Source organism: Arachis ipaensis, chromosome B9 (genome assembly GCF_059453495.1).
Source record: "Arachis ipaensis isolate K30076 ecotype BB chromosome B9, ASM5945349v1, whole genome shotgun sequence".
NCBI lineage: Eukaryota > Viridiplantae > Streptophyta > Magnoliopsida > Fabales > Fabaceae > Arachis > Arachis ipaensis.
The window spans coordinates 133,518,977-133,532,768 of NC_142444.1; the positions used below are offsets into that span (position 1 = coordinate 133,518,977).

The following is a 13,792-nucleotide window of genomic DNA, read 5'->3' on the forward strand; positions in this document are numbered from 1 at the left end:
AACCTTGGTTTGGACTCTTTTTTTAGCTAATAAATATTTTAGAGCTGCATGGTCTGAGTACACTACTACCTTAGTACCAAGTAAATAGGCTCGGAATTTATCCAGAGCAAAAACAATAGCTAGAAGCTCTTTTTCAGTAGTAGTGTAATTAGACTGAGCAGCGTCTAAGGTTTTAGACGCATAAGCAATTACGAAAGGATCCTTACCTTCGCGCTGAGCCAGCGCTGCTCCTACGGCATGGTTGGAGGCATCACACATAATCTCAAATGGCTGGCTCCAGTCTGGTCCTCTCACAATTAGAGCTTGAGTCAGGGCGATCTTCAGCTTATCAAATGCTTGCATGCAATCTTCACTGAACTCGAACTCAATATCTTTCTGCAACAGTCTGGATAAAGGTAATGCTACCTTACTGAAGTCCTTAATGAATCTCCTGTAAAAACTTGCATGGCCAAGGAACGAACGGACTTCCCTCATGGAGGAGGGGTAAGATAAACTAGAAATGATATCCACATTTGCTGGATCTACAGAAATACCAGTATTAGAAATAACATGTCCTAGAACAATCCCTTGTTTTACCATAAAGTGACACTTTTCAAAATTCAATACAAGGTTTGAACTAACACACCTGTCTAATACTCTAGCTAAACTATCCAAGCAAAGGTTAAATAAATCACCATATACGCTAAAATCATCCATAAATACTTCCATACAGTTCTCAATAATATCTGAAAAGATACTCATCATGCATCTTTGGAAAGTAGCCGGTGCATTACATAAGCCAAAAGGCATCCTTTTGTATGCATACGTTCCAAAGGGACATATAAAAGTAGTCTTCTCCTGATCTTCAGGAGCTATATGAATTTGAAAATAGCCTGTATAACCATCTAAAAAACAGTAATGGGATTTACCTGACAGGCGATCAAGCATCTGATCAATAAATGGTAAGGGGTAGTGATCCTTGCGAGTAGCTTGGTTGAGACGCCTATAGTCAATGCAAACCCTCCATGAATTCTGCACTCTAGTTGTCAGGAGCTCTCCATGCTCATTTTTCACTGTTGTGACTCCAGACTTCTTGGGCACCACTTGTACTGGACTGACCCATTCACTGTCTGAGATGGGGTAAATGATATCTGCTTCAAGTAGCCTGGTCACTTCTTTCTTGACAACTTCTAAGATGGTGGGATTCAATCTTCTTTGGGGTTGACGGACGGGTTTTGATTCCTCTTCTAAGTATATTCTGTGCTCACAAACTTGAGGGCTGATGCCTACTATATCTGCCAAGCTCCATCCAATTGCTTTCTTGTACTTTCTCAGCACACTGAGCAGTTGCTCCTCCTGTTGTGAAGTGAGTTCCCTTGCAATGATAACTGGGAACTTCTGATTATCCTCAAGGTAAGCATACTTGAGGTGTGGAGGAAGGGACTTCAATTCCAATTTCTGCTCTTGGCTAGGCTCTGGATCATCCAGGGCTAGTGATAATGGTAAAGTGTCTTCATTGTGTTCAGAGGGTGTCCCCACACTTGGACCTTGCTCCATGTGCTTCTCTTTTACTTCTTCTTGGTGAAATTCAGCTACAGTTTCATCAATGATGTCGCACTGGAAGATAGAATGATCTTCTGGAGGGTGCTTCATAGCTTCATTTAAACTGAAACTCACTGTTCTGCCATCTATCTCAAAGGAGTAAGTTCCTGAGAATGCATCCAGCTTGAACTTCGAAGTCTTCAAGAATGGTCTTCCAAGTAGGATTGATGATGGTCTTCCTGAGTCATTAGGGGGCATTTCCAGGATTTAGAAGTCAATGAGAAATGTGAGCCCCTAAATGCTCACTAATACATCTTCAACAATTCCAACTACTGTAATAATGCTTTTATCTGCTAACACAAAAAGAGCTGCCGACCTTTTTAAGGGAGGAAGCCTTAAGGTATCATATATAGACAATGGCATTATACTAACACACGCTCCTAAGTCACACATGCAATTAGAAAATATTACACCTCCAATGGTACAGTTTACCATACATGGACCTGGATCACTACATTTTTCAGGTATACCTCCCATTAAAGCAGATATAGAACTGCCTAAAGGAATAGTTTCTAATTCATTAATTTTATCTTTGTGTATGCATAAATCCTTCAGAAACTTTGCATATTTAGGTACTTGCTGAATAACATCAAAAAGGAGAACAATTACCTCAACCTTTTTGAAAATTTCTACCATTTTGGGATCAAGTTCCATCTGCTTTCTGGACTTCCTTGCAAGATGTGGAAACAGGATAGGAATGGCGCCACTTGTTTCTTCTGCATCCTTTGGTGGTTCATTCCTTTGCTGAGCTACTTCTTCCTCAACCTTGTCTTGCACTTCCTCTTCTTCTTCGGCATCTTCCACTTCTATCACATCCTCAGCTGGGGCGTGTACTTGTGGGCTTGGCTCCTCTTGGTTCCTCTCTTGAAGTGTGGTTCCGAACCTCAAAGTAATGGCATTGATGCCACCCTTGGGGTTAGGTAAAGGTTGAGAAGGAATTCCACTGGAGTTTAAAGGTTGGTTAGTGGAAGTAGATAATGAATCTATACAGGCAGCGAGAGCTTGTAAAGTGGCATTCAGACCATTTAGAGTAGAGTTCAGTGTAGTCTGCATGTCTTGTTGTCCTTGTGCAAGAGAACGAAGCATCTCGTCATTTGATGAGGAAGTGGGATAAGTGATCTGAGGGACCTGTTGTTGGTTTTGCTGGGGTCCTTGTGATTGCCTTAGGTGAGGAGCTCTGTAAGGTTGGTTCTCATTCTACTGTCTATTGTTGTTATTCCACCTCTGGTTTCCTTGGTTGTCTTTGCCTCTTCTGTTATAGTTGTCCCTCCAGCCATGGTTGGAATTATCCCTCTAACCTTGGTTGGAGTTGTCCTACTATCCTTGGTTATAGTTGTAGCCTTGTTGATTGTATCCTTGATTTGGACAGTCATAGAAGTAATGAGTGGCTGCCACAGTATTGTCTTCTTGTTAGAGCTGCGAGCATTCGTCAGTATAATGACTATAATTAGCACATATGCCGCATATTCTTTGGGGGACTAACTGTTGGCTTTGTTGTGGTGGGGAAGGCTGAGCTTGCTGTTGTTGATTTAACTGTAATTGCTTCAGTAGGTTGGTCATTTCACATATACTCTGTGTAAGAGCAGAAGTCTCAGTGCTAGAAGAAACTTATGCAACAGCTTTCGAGTGGCTATTTCTGTTCCTGTGATTCCTGGTAAAGTCAGCTAAGTCGCTAATCAGTTGACATGCTTCATCTGCGGTCTTGTATTTCTTCAGAGAATCATTACTAGCACCATCTAGTGTAGTTTTATCCCGAGGCTTCATGCCTTGACTGAAATAGCTTATCAACACTAGCCTGTCGATCATGTGATGGGGGCATGCGTCCAGAAGGTTCTTAAAACGCTCCCAGTACTCATAGAGAGTTTCTGATTCACCTTGAACAATGCATGAGATCTCTTTTCTCAGTTTGTCTGTAACTTCAGCTGGAAAATATTTTTCTAAAATTCTCTCCTGAGCGTATCCCAGTTGGTAACAGTTGCTTCAGGTTGGGAGTAGTACCACTCCCTCGCCTTTCCCTCTAGAGAAAACGGGAAGGCAGTTAACAAAATAGAAGTTTCATTCGCACCCTGACGTCTAACAGTAGAACAGGCTGTCTGAAAATCGCTGAGGTGCTTGATGGGCTCCTGAGCAGGTAAGCCATGAAACTTGGGCATCAAGTTGATTAATGCAGTCTTCAGTTCAAAATCTGCAGCCAGAGTTAGATGATGCACTTGATACGGCTGCATTGTAAAATCTGGGGCTCTAGCTTCCTGGAGAGTAATCCTCCTAGGTGCTGCCATTCTATCTGCACGTGAATTAACTGAATCAGTAGTAAAAGAGCTTGTTTTGCTCTCGGATGGCAGTTCAGATTCGCCCTCAGATGAGACTGGTGAATCGATAACAATCACTTCACCACCCTCATAGGCTAACCGACGTCGAGCTCACCTAATACGTGAAATAGTTCTTTCAATTTTAGGATCAAATGTGGCTAAGCTCGGATCAGGCAGTGAACGCGTCATTCAATGAAAGAAACATATAGCTCATGGTAAAAATAAAAAAAATAAAATATGCAAATAAAAAATAAAAATAAAAAATATGTATACTGATTAATAATTTAGCACACAATTGCAACTCCCCAACAACGGCGCCAAAAACTGGTGCGTGGCAGAAGTTAGGCCAATTAAGATATTATAATATAATAGAACAGCGTTGCGGGTATAGCTCTTAACCAGTTAAAATCTGCCTCACCAATTTAGAAGAGTGTCACAAAAATTTAGAATAGAAAAATACTGCGAGTATGAGTCCCAGGTCGTCTCCCAACGAGTTGCAAGGAAGTGTTCTATTTTATTAATTAGGAAATTCCAAGAGAGTTGAGTTTGGATAATGAGTAATTAAATAATTGTAAATTAAAGCAATAAAAACTAAGAATGATTATTAATATTCTAGATAAAAAGCCTTGACTGGGGGAATGATTAATTAGAAGTTCTATCCTTGTTGGGGTCTCTTAAGTGTAGTATTAAAAAGGTTGTTGTTTTCACTTAGTTAACTCTTACTAAATAAAGGAAAGTCAAGTGATTGAGCTAACTCTTATTTGCAAATCCTAGTCCTCTCCCTTGGAAAGGTCTAGCGTTAGTAAATACAGAACTAGCCAACAACTTCCAGTTTAATCAGCACTTAAGCCTTCCATCTCAAGTGTCTCCTTTTAATCAACCCCCATGTCAAGTAGGGAATCTACTTCATTGACATGAATATAATGCTCATAGAAATATAAGAAGAAGACATGATAAATTAAATAAAATAGGGATTCAAAACTAATTAAAAGTAAAAGTAATTTTTTGCATTAACAATCCATGAAAATAATTCAATTACTACTTTAAACAAGAATTAAGAATATGGAATAAATAAAAGAGTAAGTAAGGAAACAAACTAGAATAGTATCTTCAACAGAGGTAATGACTCTTCAATATCCAAAAGCAAAAGCAATAAACTGGGAATGTAAAGAGAACCTAGAGGAAGAGTAATCCTCTCTAAATTCAGATCTAAAAACCTAAAACTATCCTAATAAGAATGTATCAATGTGTGTAAAGTTGTCTTTTGAGTCTCTGCATGTTCCCTGGCTTTATTCTGTGTTTCTAGACCGAAAACTGGGTCAAAACACAGCCCGAAATCGCCCCCAGCATTTTCTGTTAATTCTGCAGATCGCGCATGTCATGCGTACGCGTCGTCCACGCATTCGCGTCATTCAGCGATTTTCCTTGTCACGCGTATGCGTTGTCCACGCGTTTGCGTCATTTGTGCAAACTCCAATCCACGCGTACGCGTCAGGCACGCGCACGCGTCGCTGCGATTTTCTCCATTCCACGCACTCGCGTGAGCCATGCGCGCGCGTCGGTGTTCACTGGTCATCTCCTTAGTTTCTTGTGTTCCTTCCATTTTTGCAAGCTTCCTCTCCATTCTCTAAGCCATTCCTGCCCTATAAAGCCTGAAACACTTAACACACGGATCACGGCATCGAATGGTATAAAGGAGAATTAAAATATACAAATTAAAGATCTCTAGGAAGCAAGTTTTCAACCATAGAACAATACTAGAAAGGGAAATGTAAAATCATGCAATTAGTATGAATAAGTGGGTGAAGACTTGATGAAACCACTCAATAAAACACAAGATAAACCATAAAATAGTGGTTTATCACTGCCTTGTTGATTGTATCCTTGATTCGGGCGGTCATAGAAGTTATGAGTAGCTGCCACAGTGTTGTCTTCTTATTGGAGCTGCGGGCATTCATCAGTATAATGACTATAATCAGCACAGATTCCGCATACTCTTTGGGGGACTAACTGTTGGCTTTGTTGTGGTGGGGAAGGCTGAGCTTCTTGTTATTGGTTCAACTGCATTTGCTTCAATAGGTTGGTCATTTCACATATACTCTGTGTAAGAGCAGAGGTCTCAGTGCTAGAGGAAACTTCTGCAACAACTTTTGAGTGGTTGTTCCTGTGCCTGTGATTCCTGGTGGACTCAGTTAAGTCGCTGATCAGTTACCATGCTTCATCTGCGGTCTTGTACTTTTTCAGAGAACCATTACTAGCACCATCTAGTGTAGTTTTATCCCGAGGCTACATGCCTTGAGTGAAGTAACTGATTAACACTAGCCTGTCAATCATGTGATGGGGGCATGCGTATAGAAGGTTTTTAAAATGCTCCTAGTACTCATAAAGAGTCTCTGATTCTCCTTGAACAATGCAGGAGATCTCTTTCCTCAGTGTGTCTGTAACTTCAGTTGGAAAGTATTCTTTCAAGAATTCTCTCCTGAGCGTATCCCAGTTGGTAACAGTTGCTTCAGGTTGGGAGTAGTACCACTCCCTCGCCTTTTTCCTCAAGAGAAAATGGGAAGACGATTAACAGAATAGAAGTTTTATTTGCACCATGACGCCTTACAGTAGAACAGGCTGTCTAAAAATCTCTGAGGTGCTTGATGGGCTCCTGAGCAGGTAAGCCATGAAACTTGGGCATCAAGTTGATTAATGCAGTCTTCAGCTCAAAATCTACAGCCAGAGTTGGATGATGCACTTGATATGGCTGCAATGTAAAATCTGGAGCTTGTTATATGCACGTGAATCAACTGAATCAATAGTAAAGGAGCTTATTTCTCTCTTAGATGGCGGTTCAGATTCACCCTCAGATGAGACTGGTGAATTGATAACAATCACTTCACCACCCTCAGAGGCTAACCGACGTCGAGCACGCCTAATACATGAAATAGTTCTTTCAATTTCAGGATCAAATGCGGCTAAGCTTGGATCAGGCAACGAACGCGTCATTCAATGAAAGAAACATATAGCTCATGGTAATAAATTAAAATAAAATATGCAAATAAAATAAAAATATGTACACTAATTAATAATTTAGCACACAATTGCAACTCCCCGGCAACGGCGCCAAAAAACTGATGCGTGGTAGAAGTTAGACCAATTAAGAGATTATAATATAATAGAACAGCATTGTGAGTATAGCTCTTAACCAGCAAAAATCTGCCTCATCAATTTAGAAAGGTTGTCACAAAAGTTTAGAATAAAAATACTGAGAGTATGAGTCCCAGGTCGTCTCCCAACGAGTTGCTAGAAAGGGTGCTAATTTATTAATTTGGAGTTTTCCGAGAGTTTTGAGAATTGATTAACAGAAAATAAACAATTGTAGTTTAGTGCAATGAAAATAAAAAGGAATTTATATTATTCAAAATAAAAAGCCTTGACTGGGGAAATGATTAATTGAAAGTTCTGTCCTTGTTAGAATTCTCTCAAGTGTAGTATAAAGAGGTTATTATTTTTACTTAGTTAACCCTTACTAAATAAAGGAAAGTCAAGTGATTGAGCTAACTTTTATTTGCAAATCCTAGTCCTCTCCCTTGGGAAGGTCTAGCGTTAGTAAATACAGAATTAGCCAACAACTTCCAATTTAACTAACCACTTGAGCATTCCAACTCAAGTGTCTCCTCTTAATCAACCCCTATGTCAAGTAGGGAATCTACTCTATTGACATCGATACCATCTTCGTTATTGGGAGTTTGGAATAGAAAAGAGACATAATAATTTAAATAAAATAGAGATTCAAAATTAATTAAAAGTAAAAGTAATCCTTTGCATTAACAATCCATGAAAATAATCCAATTACCACTTTAAACAAGAATTAAGAATATGGAATAAATAAATAAAAGAGTAAGGAAACAAACTAGAATAGTATCTTCAACGGAGGTGATGACTCTTCAATATCCAAAAGCAAAGCAATAAACTATGAATGTAAAGGAAAACTAGAGGAAGAGTAACTCTCTCTCTGATTCAGATCTAAAAATCTAAAACTATCCTAATGAGAATATGTGAATGTGTATGTCTCTGTGTGTTGAGTCTCTGCTTGTTCCCTAGCTATATTCTGTGTTTCTGGGCCGAAAACTGGGTCAAAACGCGGCCCAAAATCGCCCCCAGCATTTTCTGTTAATTTTGTAGATCGCGCAGATCACGCGTACGCGTCAGTCACGCGTGCACGTTATTTGGCGAATTTCCTCGTCACGCGTACGCGTCATCCATGCGTGCGCGTCATCTTGCAGAACTCCATTCCACGCGTACGCGTCAAGCACGTGCATACGTCGCTGCAATTTTCTCCATTCCGCACGCTCGAGTGAGCCATGCGCGCGCGTCGGTGCTCGCTGGTCATCTCCTTAGTTTCTTGTGTTTCTTCCATTTTTGCAAGCTTCCTCTCCATTCTCTAAGCCATTCCTGCCCTATAAAGCTTGAAATACTTAACACACAGATCACGGCATCGAATGGTATAAAGGAGAATTAAAATATACTAATTAAAGATCTCTAGGAAGCAAGTTTTCAACCATAGAATAAAACTAGGAAGGGAAATATAAAATCATGCAAATCATATGAATAAGTAGGTAAGGATTTGATAAAACCACTCAATTAAACACAAGATAAACCATAAAATAGTGGTTTATCACTCCACTAGGGATGAGTCCCTTCCGGATTGTCTATGGGAAGGCGTGCCACCTCCCGGTTGAAATTGAACATAAGGCCTATTGGGCAGTCAAGCAATGCAACATGGACTTCACCAAGGCGTTCATAGAAAGGAAGTTGCAACTAGAAGAACTTGAATGTCTTAGGATAGAGGCCTATGAGAATGCAAGGATCTATAAGGAGAAGACTAAGGCATTTCATGATCACTATATCTGCAAGAAAGATTTCCAAGAGGGTGATGAAGTTCTTCTATACAATTCGAGACTTAGGTTCATGCCCAAAAAGCTCCATTCAAGGTGGGATGGTCCCTTTAAAGTAAAGGAAGTGAAGTCTTATGGAGTGGTTAAGCTATTCCACCCTCAAAGTGGTGCAACATTCAAAGTGAACGACCACAGGGTAAAGAAGTATCATGGTCATAAGTCACCAAAGGAATTGGAGGTGTTCCTTCTTGAGGATGCACCTAAAGGAGGAGAGTCTTGAGCTCATGACCGTCCAACTTAAGGACGTTAAAGAAAAGTGCTAGGTGAGAGACATCCCATCATGGTATGATTCTCCTTGTACATAGTTTCTTGCATGTAGTTTTAGAGTCTTTGTTTGATTTTGTGATTGTTTGATTTTGTGAGTTTGTCTAAGTGTGCTTGATTTTGTTTGATCTTGTTGAGCTTGTTAGAGTCTTCATGAGGATTTCATTGATCTTGGTATAGTTAAATTGGTAATTTTGAAGAAAATGCTTACTTTTAAGTATGGCATGAAATTTTAAGTGTTTTTGAAGTATCTAGCTTGAATGATTGCCAAGATTGTGTTATAATTGTCTTTCCTCATGTTTATGAAAAAAAGGGGAGTTCCATGCGTAAGCGTGGACGACGCGTACGCGTCGATTTCATTGCTGCAACTCCTGGTACAAAAACCAGAGAGTTGCAATGGAATTGTGTGGGAGGGGTGCCAGAAGCACAATCCCCTGCCACGCGTGCACGTCAGCTGACGCCTACGCGTCCCTGGATTTTTCGCGCACCCACGCATGAGCGTGGATGACGCGCACGCGTTGTAGGCTGATCTTGGAATTCCTGGTACAAAAGCCAGAGAGTTACGCCGATATTGTGCAGATTTCATACGTGGAGTACAATTGCTCCCCACGCGTAAGAATGGACGACGCGTACGTGTCAGTTGCTCTTTTCACCATACGTGCGTACGCGTGGATGAGGCGCACGCGTCACATTGCCAACGCAGCTAAAGTGCAGCGCGCCCTGTTCTCCTTCTTTCTTTATTTTCTTTCCTCTATTCCTTCTTCCCTTCTTCTTTCCTCTTTCCACCTCTTTTCCGCCCACAACCACCGGCGACCTCAACCACCGATGACCACCACCTCCAGTAGTCCCACATCTTCTCTCTCTTCTATTCTCACTTACACTCAACCTCACCTTCTTCCTCCTTCCAAGGTCTTATTTCTCTTTCTCTTTTGATTTTTTAAAAAAATTCCCTCTTTATAATTGCATTTAATTACTCGACTCTCTTTCTTCTTAGTTGCATTTTGATTTTGTTGTTTATAATTCATTTTTTGTTTCTTTTCTTTCTTTCTATATTCTTCCATGGGTGTTAAACTTCAATGTATTTCTTGCATTGGTAGGTTATTTTGATATTTCTTGGCTTATTTATGTTACATGGTGTTGTTTTGATGATTGGCATTTCACTTTTGGTTTATTACATTCTTGAATTTCTCAAGCATGCTTGTTGTTTGGAAGATGCACACCAAGTGTTTGTTAAAAAGCACCAATGACATCTTAGTTCAAATTTGATATTATACTTTCAACTTAGTGCTTCTTTCTCATTACACTTGCTTTTCTTCATGTGCATTGAGCCTATTGTGCTTATTCTTTACCATCTATGTGCTCATTACCTATGACTTGCTTCTTTGTAGCATATTGCATGATTTATGATTTCACCTTCTCTAACCCCACCTTATTCCATTTGCGTGCTTTATTGTCTTGGGGTTAGACTAAGTGAATGGTTTTCTTGTGTTTAGTACTTTTCTTTCATGTGTTACTTATTGTTGTTATTGATGCTTGAGCCCATTCTTCTCATGCTTTACACGTGCATGCTTCTCTCACTCTTGCATCTCATACTAGTGATATGCCTCCATGATTATATTGTTGTCTTGCTTACATGTTGCAATTGCCATGTCTTCAGAATGCTTTACTCCTTTGTGGCATTATCTCTCACTTGCATGTTGTTATTTAAGTGTTGTTTCTTTGAGTTAATGTTTTCCCTTTTCCTTCCTTTTTCAGGATGGCCACCAAAAAGGGCAAGCAAAAGGCTTCGAAATAGTCGCCTACAAAGAGGGCACCTCAAAGAACAACTACCAAGGCATGCCCTGCACCAAAAGTTAAGCCTCCCTCCAAGAGGGCGAAAAGGGTCATTCATATTGATGAGGCAGAGAAGGGCAACCCTGCGAAGGGCTCTGCAAGGTTCACCAATTGCTTTTGTGAGCTAATGTTCCCCATTTTGGTTGAAAGGAATTATTATTTTGAACATCTCCTTGTTCCTCCAGAACACCTTGTTCAGTTTGTGGTACCCCACATTGAGCGACGACAGTGGGAATTTCTCAATCAGAGACCGCAGGAAGCTAATCTTTCTTGGGTGGTGGAGTTTTACTCCAACTATCACTCACCTTCTCTTTAGTCAATTCTTGTGCGCCGGAAGCAAGTCCCCATATCGAAGGAAGCCATTCAGCGGATACTTAAAGTTTTGCTAGTGCCGGATGGGACGGATGGCTACCAAGAAGCCCTACTACAGCGCAACAGACTCGGTTTTGATTGGGGTTCTGTCCATAGGGTCATTGCCCAACTGGGAGAACAATGGACCTAAGGGAGAGCCAAGGCCCGGCCTAAGTGCATTTCAGCACAAGCACTTACTGTGGAGGCTAGAGTGTGGGCCCAAATCATGTCCCACTACGTACTTCCGAGCACTCATGAGTTCTCAATCACAGCGAACTTGGCCATTCTTGTCTGGTGCATCCTCACTGAGAGACCTATTAACATTCCTTACCTCATCTGGCAAGCAATGGGCCGTGTTCATACTAAGGGCAACCTCCCATTTTCCGCCTTGGTAGTGGATTTGATTGCTGCTATCGGAGTTCCCCACGAGGCCACGGACATGAAGGCGATAATTTCAGCAAAGGACGACGTTGTCCCGAGTGGAAAGTACATTAAGCCTCTTGCGGGAACCGCAAGGCTCGACATGTCCATTCCTTCTGACATTCCAACCACCTCATCGGCACCATAGAAGTCATCCTACCAATTGCTTGTTGAGCTCACTCAAAAGGTAGACCAGAATGAGCGGCAGAACAAATGCCGCTATGCCTACTTGAAGAAGCTCTTGGGTTGTGCTAACCCACCTATGGAGGAGCCAGACACCTCAGAATCCACTTCAGACCAACGCGAAGCGAGCACTCAAGCGATGGATTGTGGAAGTGCCAACCCCAATTCCACCTTGCGCATTACTGATAGCACGGAGGACCGTGCAAATCTCTAAATTGTGGGAAAGTCGTTTACCGACTTCCGTAGGTAACAACCCCTTTCTCTAACACCCATATCTTAGTTGTCTTTGTTAATTAACATAATTTGCTTTTTAAAGTTAGTTGTATTGCATGATAGCTTTAGAGCTTGTACATATTCCACTTATCTTTGTGTTAGAACTACTTGGTTAGAGTGACGATTCTTTTTTAAGAAACTGTTTTTAGGGTACCCTACCAATTTGAAAAAAAATTTGTGTGTGAACTTGCTTGAAGGAATTAATTTTGGAATAGGTTTTTGAGCTAAGAACATACAAGCATGTGAGTTTTGAGCTTAATTGCGTGGTTACATCATATAACCACTTATTTCCATTCTTGTGTGCATTATTCTCTTTCTATGATTATAATCCTTGATTTGTTTGATTCTTTATGTCCATTATTCTGTGTATGAATGCATTTATATGACTGAGGCCGTTATTTCAATAGCTCACTTACCCAAATAGCCTTACCTTTTATCTACCATTGTTAGCCAAATTTGAGCCCATGTTCGACCCCCTTTTGTTCTTTAGTTTAGCACATCACTACCCCTAAGTGAAAAACAATAAATATCCTCTAATTTGGATCTTTGATTAGTTTAGGCTAGTGAGGGTGTATGTCATTTAAGCAGGAGGGAAGCTTGGGAATATTGGTAGAGGTAAAAGTATTTTTGTATTTTTATTGAAAATATTAGGAATTGGGTATATACTTATGCATTGAATGTTTAGACCATATGCATTGGTACCGTTGTAGATAATTCATCAAAAGAAAAAGAAAAGAGAAAAATTAAAAAAATATGTAGAAAAAGACATAGAAAAATAAAAGAAAGGAAAAAAATATATGAAAAAGAAGAAGCAATAAAAAGGGGACGAAATGCCCCAAGGTGAAGCCAATAATAACCAATGCATATGGGTTGTGAATTGAAAAAGAATGCATGAGTGTGTGAAAAGTGAATAAATGGGTAGTTAAGTTGTGTATTAGAATTGTATAGGTTGTTAAATGTGTTTGGTGAGAGCTTAGGTTAATCAAAGATGCAAATTTCAAGCTCACTTGGCCATATATGCATCCTTACCTTTACCCTAGCCCTATTACAACCTAAAGATAAGCTCTATGATAAATGTATGCATACACCGAATAACTGTTGATTGTTAGATGAAAAACAAATTTTAGAAAGCATGATTAGAGGGGAATTGAGTGATCAATCCTATACACTTGAGCAACTAGAGTGGATACACTTCCGGTAAGGGTTCGATGCTCAACGCCTTGTTCCCTGCTTTCACAAGCTTTCTTCTTGCAAGTTGTTTACACTCCATTCTGATATTTGAATTGGTAGAGTTTATGAATCATCTTATCACCTTGGCCCTATGTATTCATATATGTTCTTAGGAGATTGATTTACTCTTAACCAAGTAGGCAGAAGCACTTGCATTAGTTGCATCCATGTAGGTAAATTACATTTCATAAACCTCATTCTCCTATATTCTTTGGTCTTTTAATTTTGAGCATGAGGACATGCTTGGTTTAAATGTGGAGAGGTTTGATAAACCCCAATTTTAGGGTTTATCTTGTGTAGAATTTGGAGGGTTTTATCAATATTTTTCATACTTATTCACATAAATTGCATGTTTTGTGTTTCCTTCCTAATTATGCTTCATGGTTTAAAACATGCTTCTTTAAT

The 13,792-nt window shown here is 40.1% G+C and overlaps 1 protein-coding gene and 1 non-coding gene across 2 annotated transcripts; both read left to right on the forward strand.

Moving 5' to 3' along the window:
* Positions 1-3,385: 3,385 nt before the first annotated feature.
* LOC148546398 (small nucleolar RNA R71) lies at positions 3,386-3,489 on the forward strand. The gene has a single exon (XR_015900441.1). It is a non-coding gene; the product is annotated as a small nucleolar RNA R71 (small nucleolar RNA).
* A 5,168-nt stretch (positions 3,490-8,657) lies between these two features.
* On the forward strand, positions 8,658-9,053 carry LOC107615920 (uncharacterized). Its single transcript, XM_016317934.1, has one exon. The coding sequence runs from the start codon at positions 8,658-8,660 to the stop codon at positions 9,051-9,053; it is 396 nt and encodes a 131-aa protein (XP_016173420.1).
* The last annotated feature ends 4,739 nt before the right edge of the window (positions 9,054-13,792 follow it).

Bases quoted from the DNA above. Each gene is read 5' to 3' on its own strand.
- LOC107615920 (XM_016317934.1), top strand. From the start codon at position 8,658: ATGGACTTCACCAAGGCGTTCATAGAAAGGAAGTTGCAACTAGAAGAA.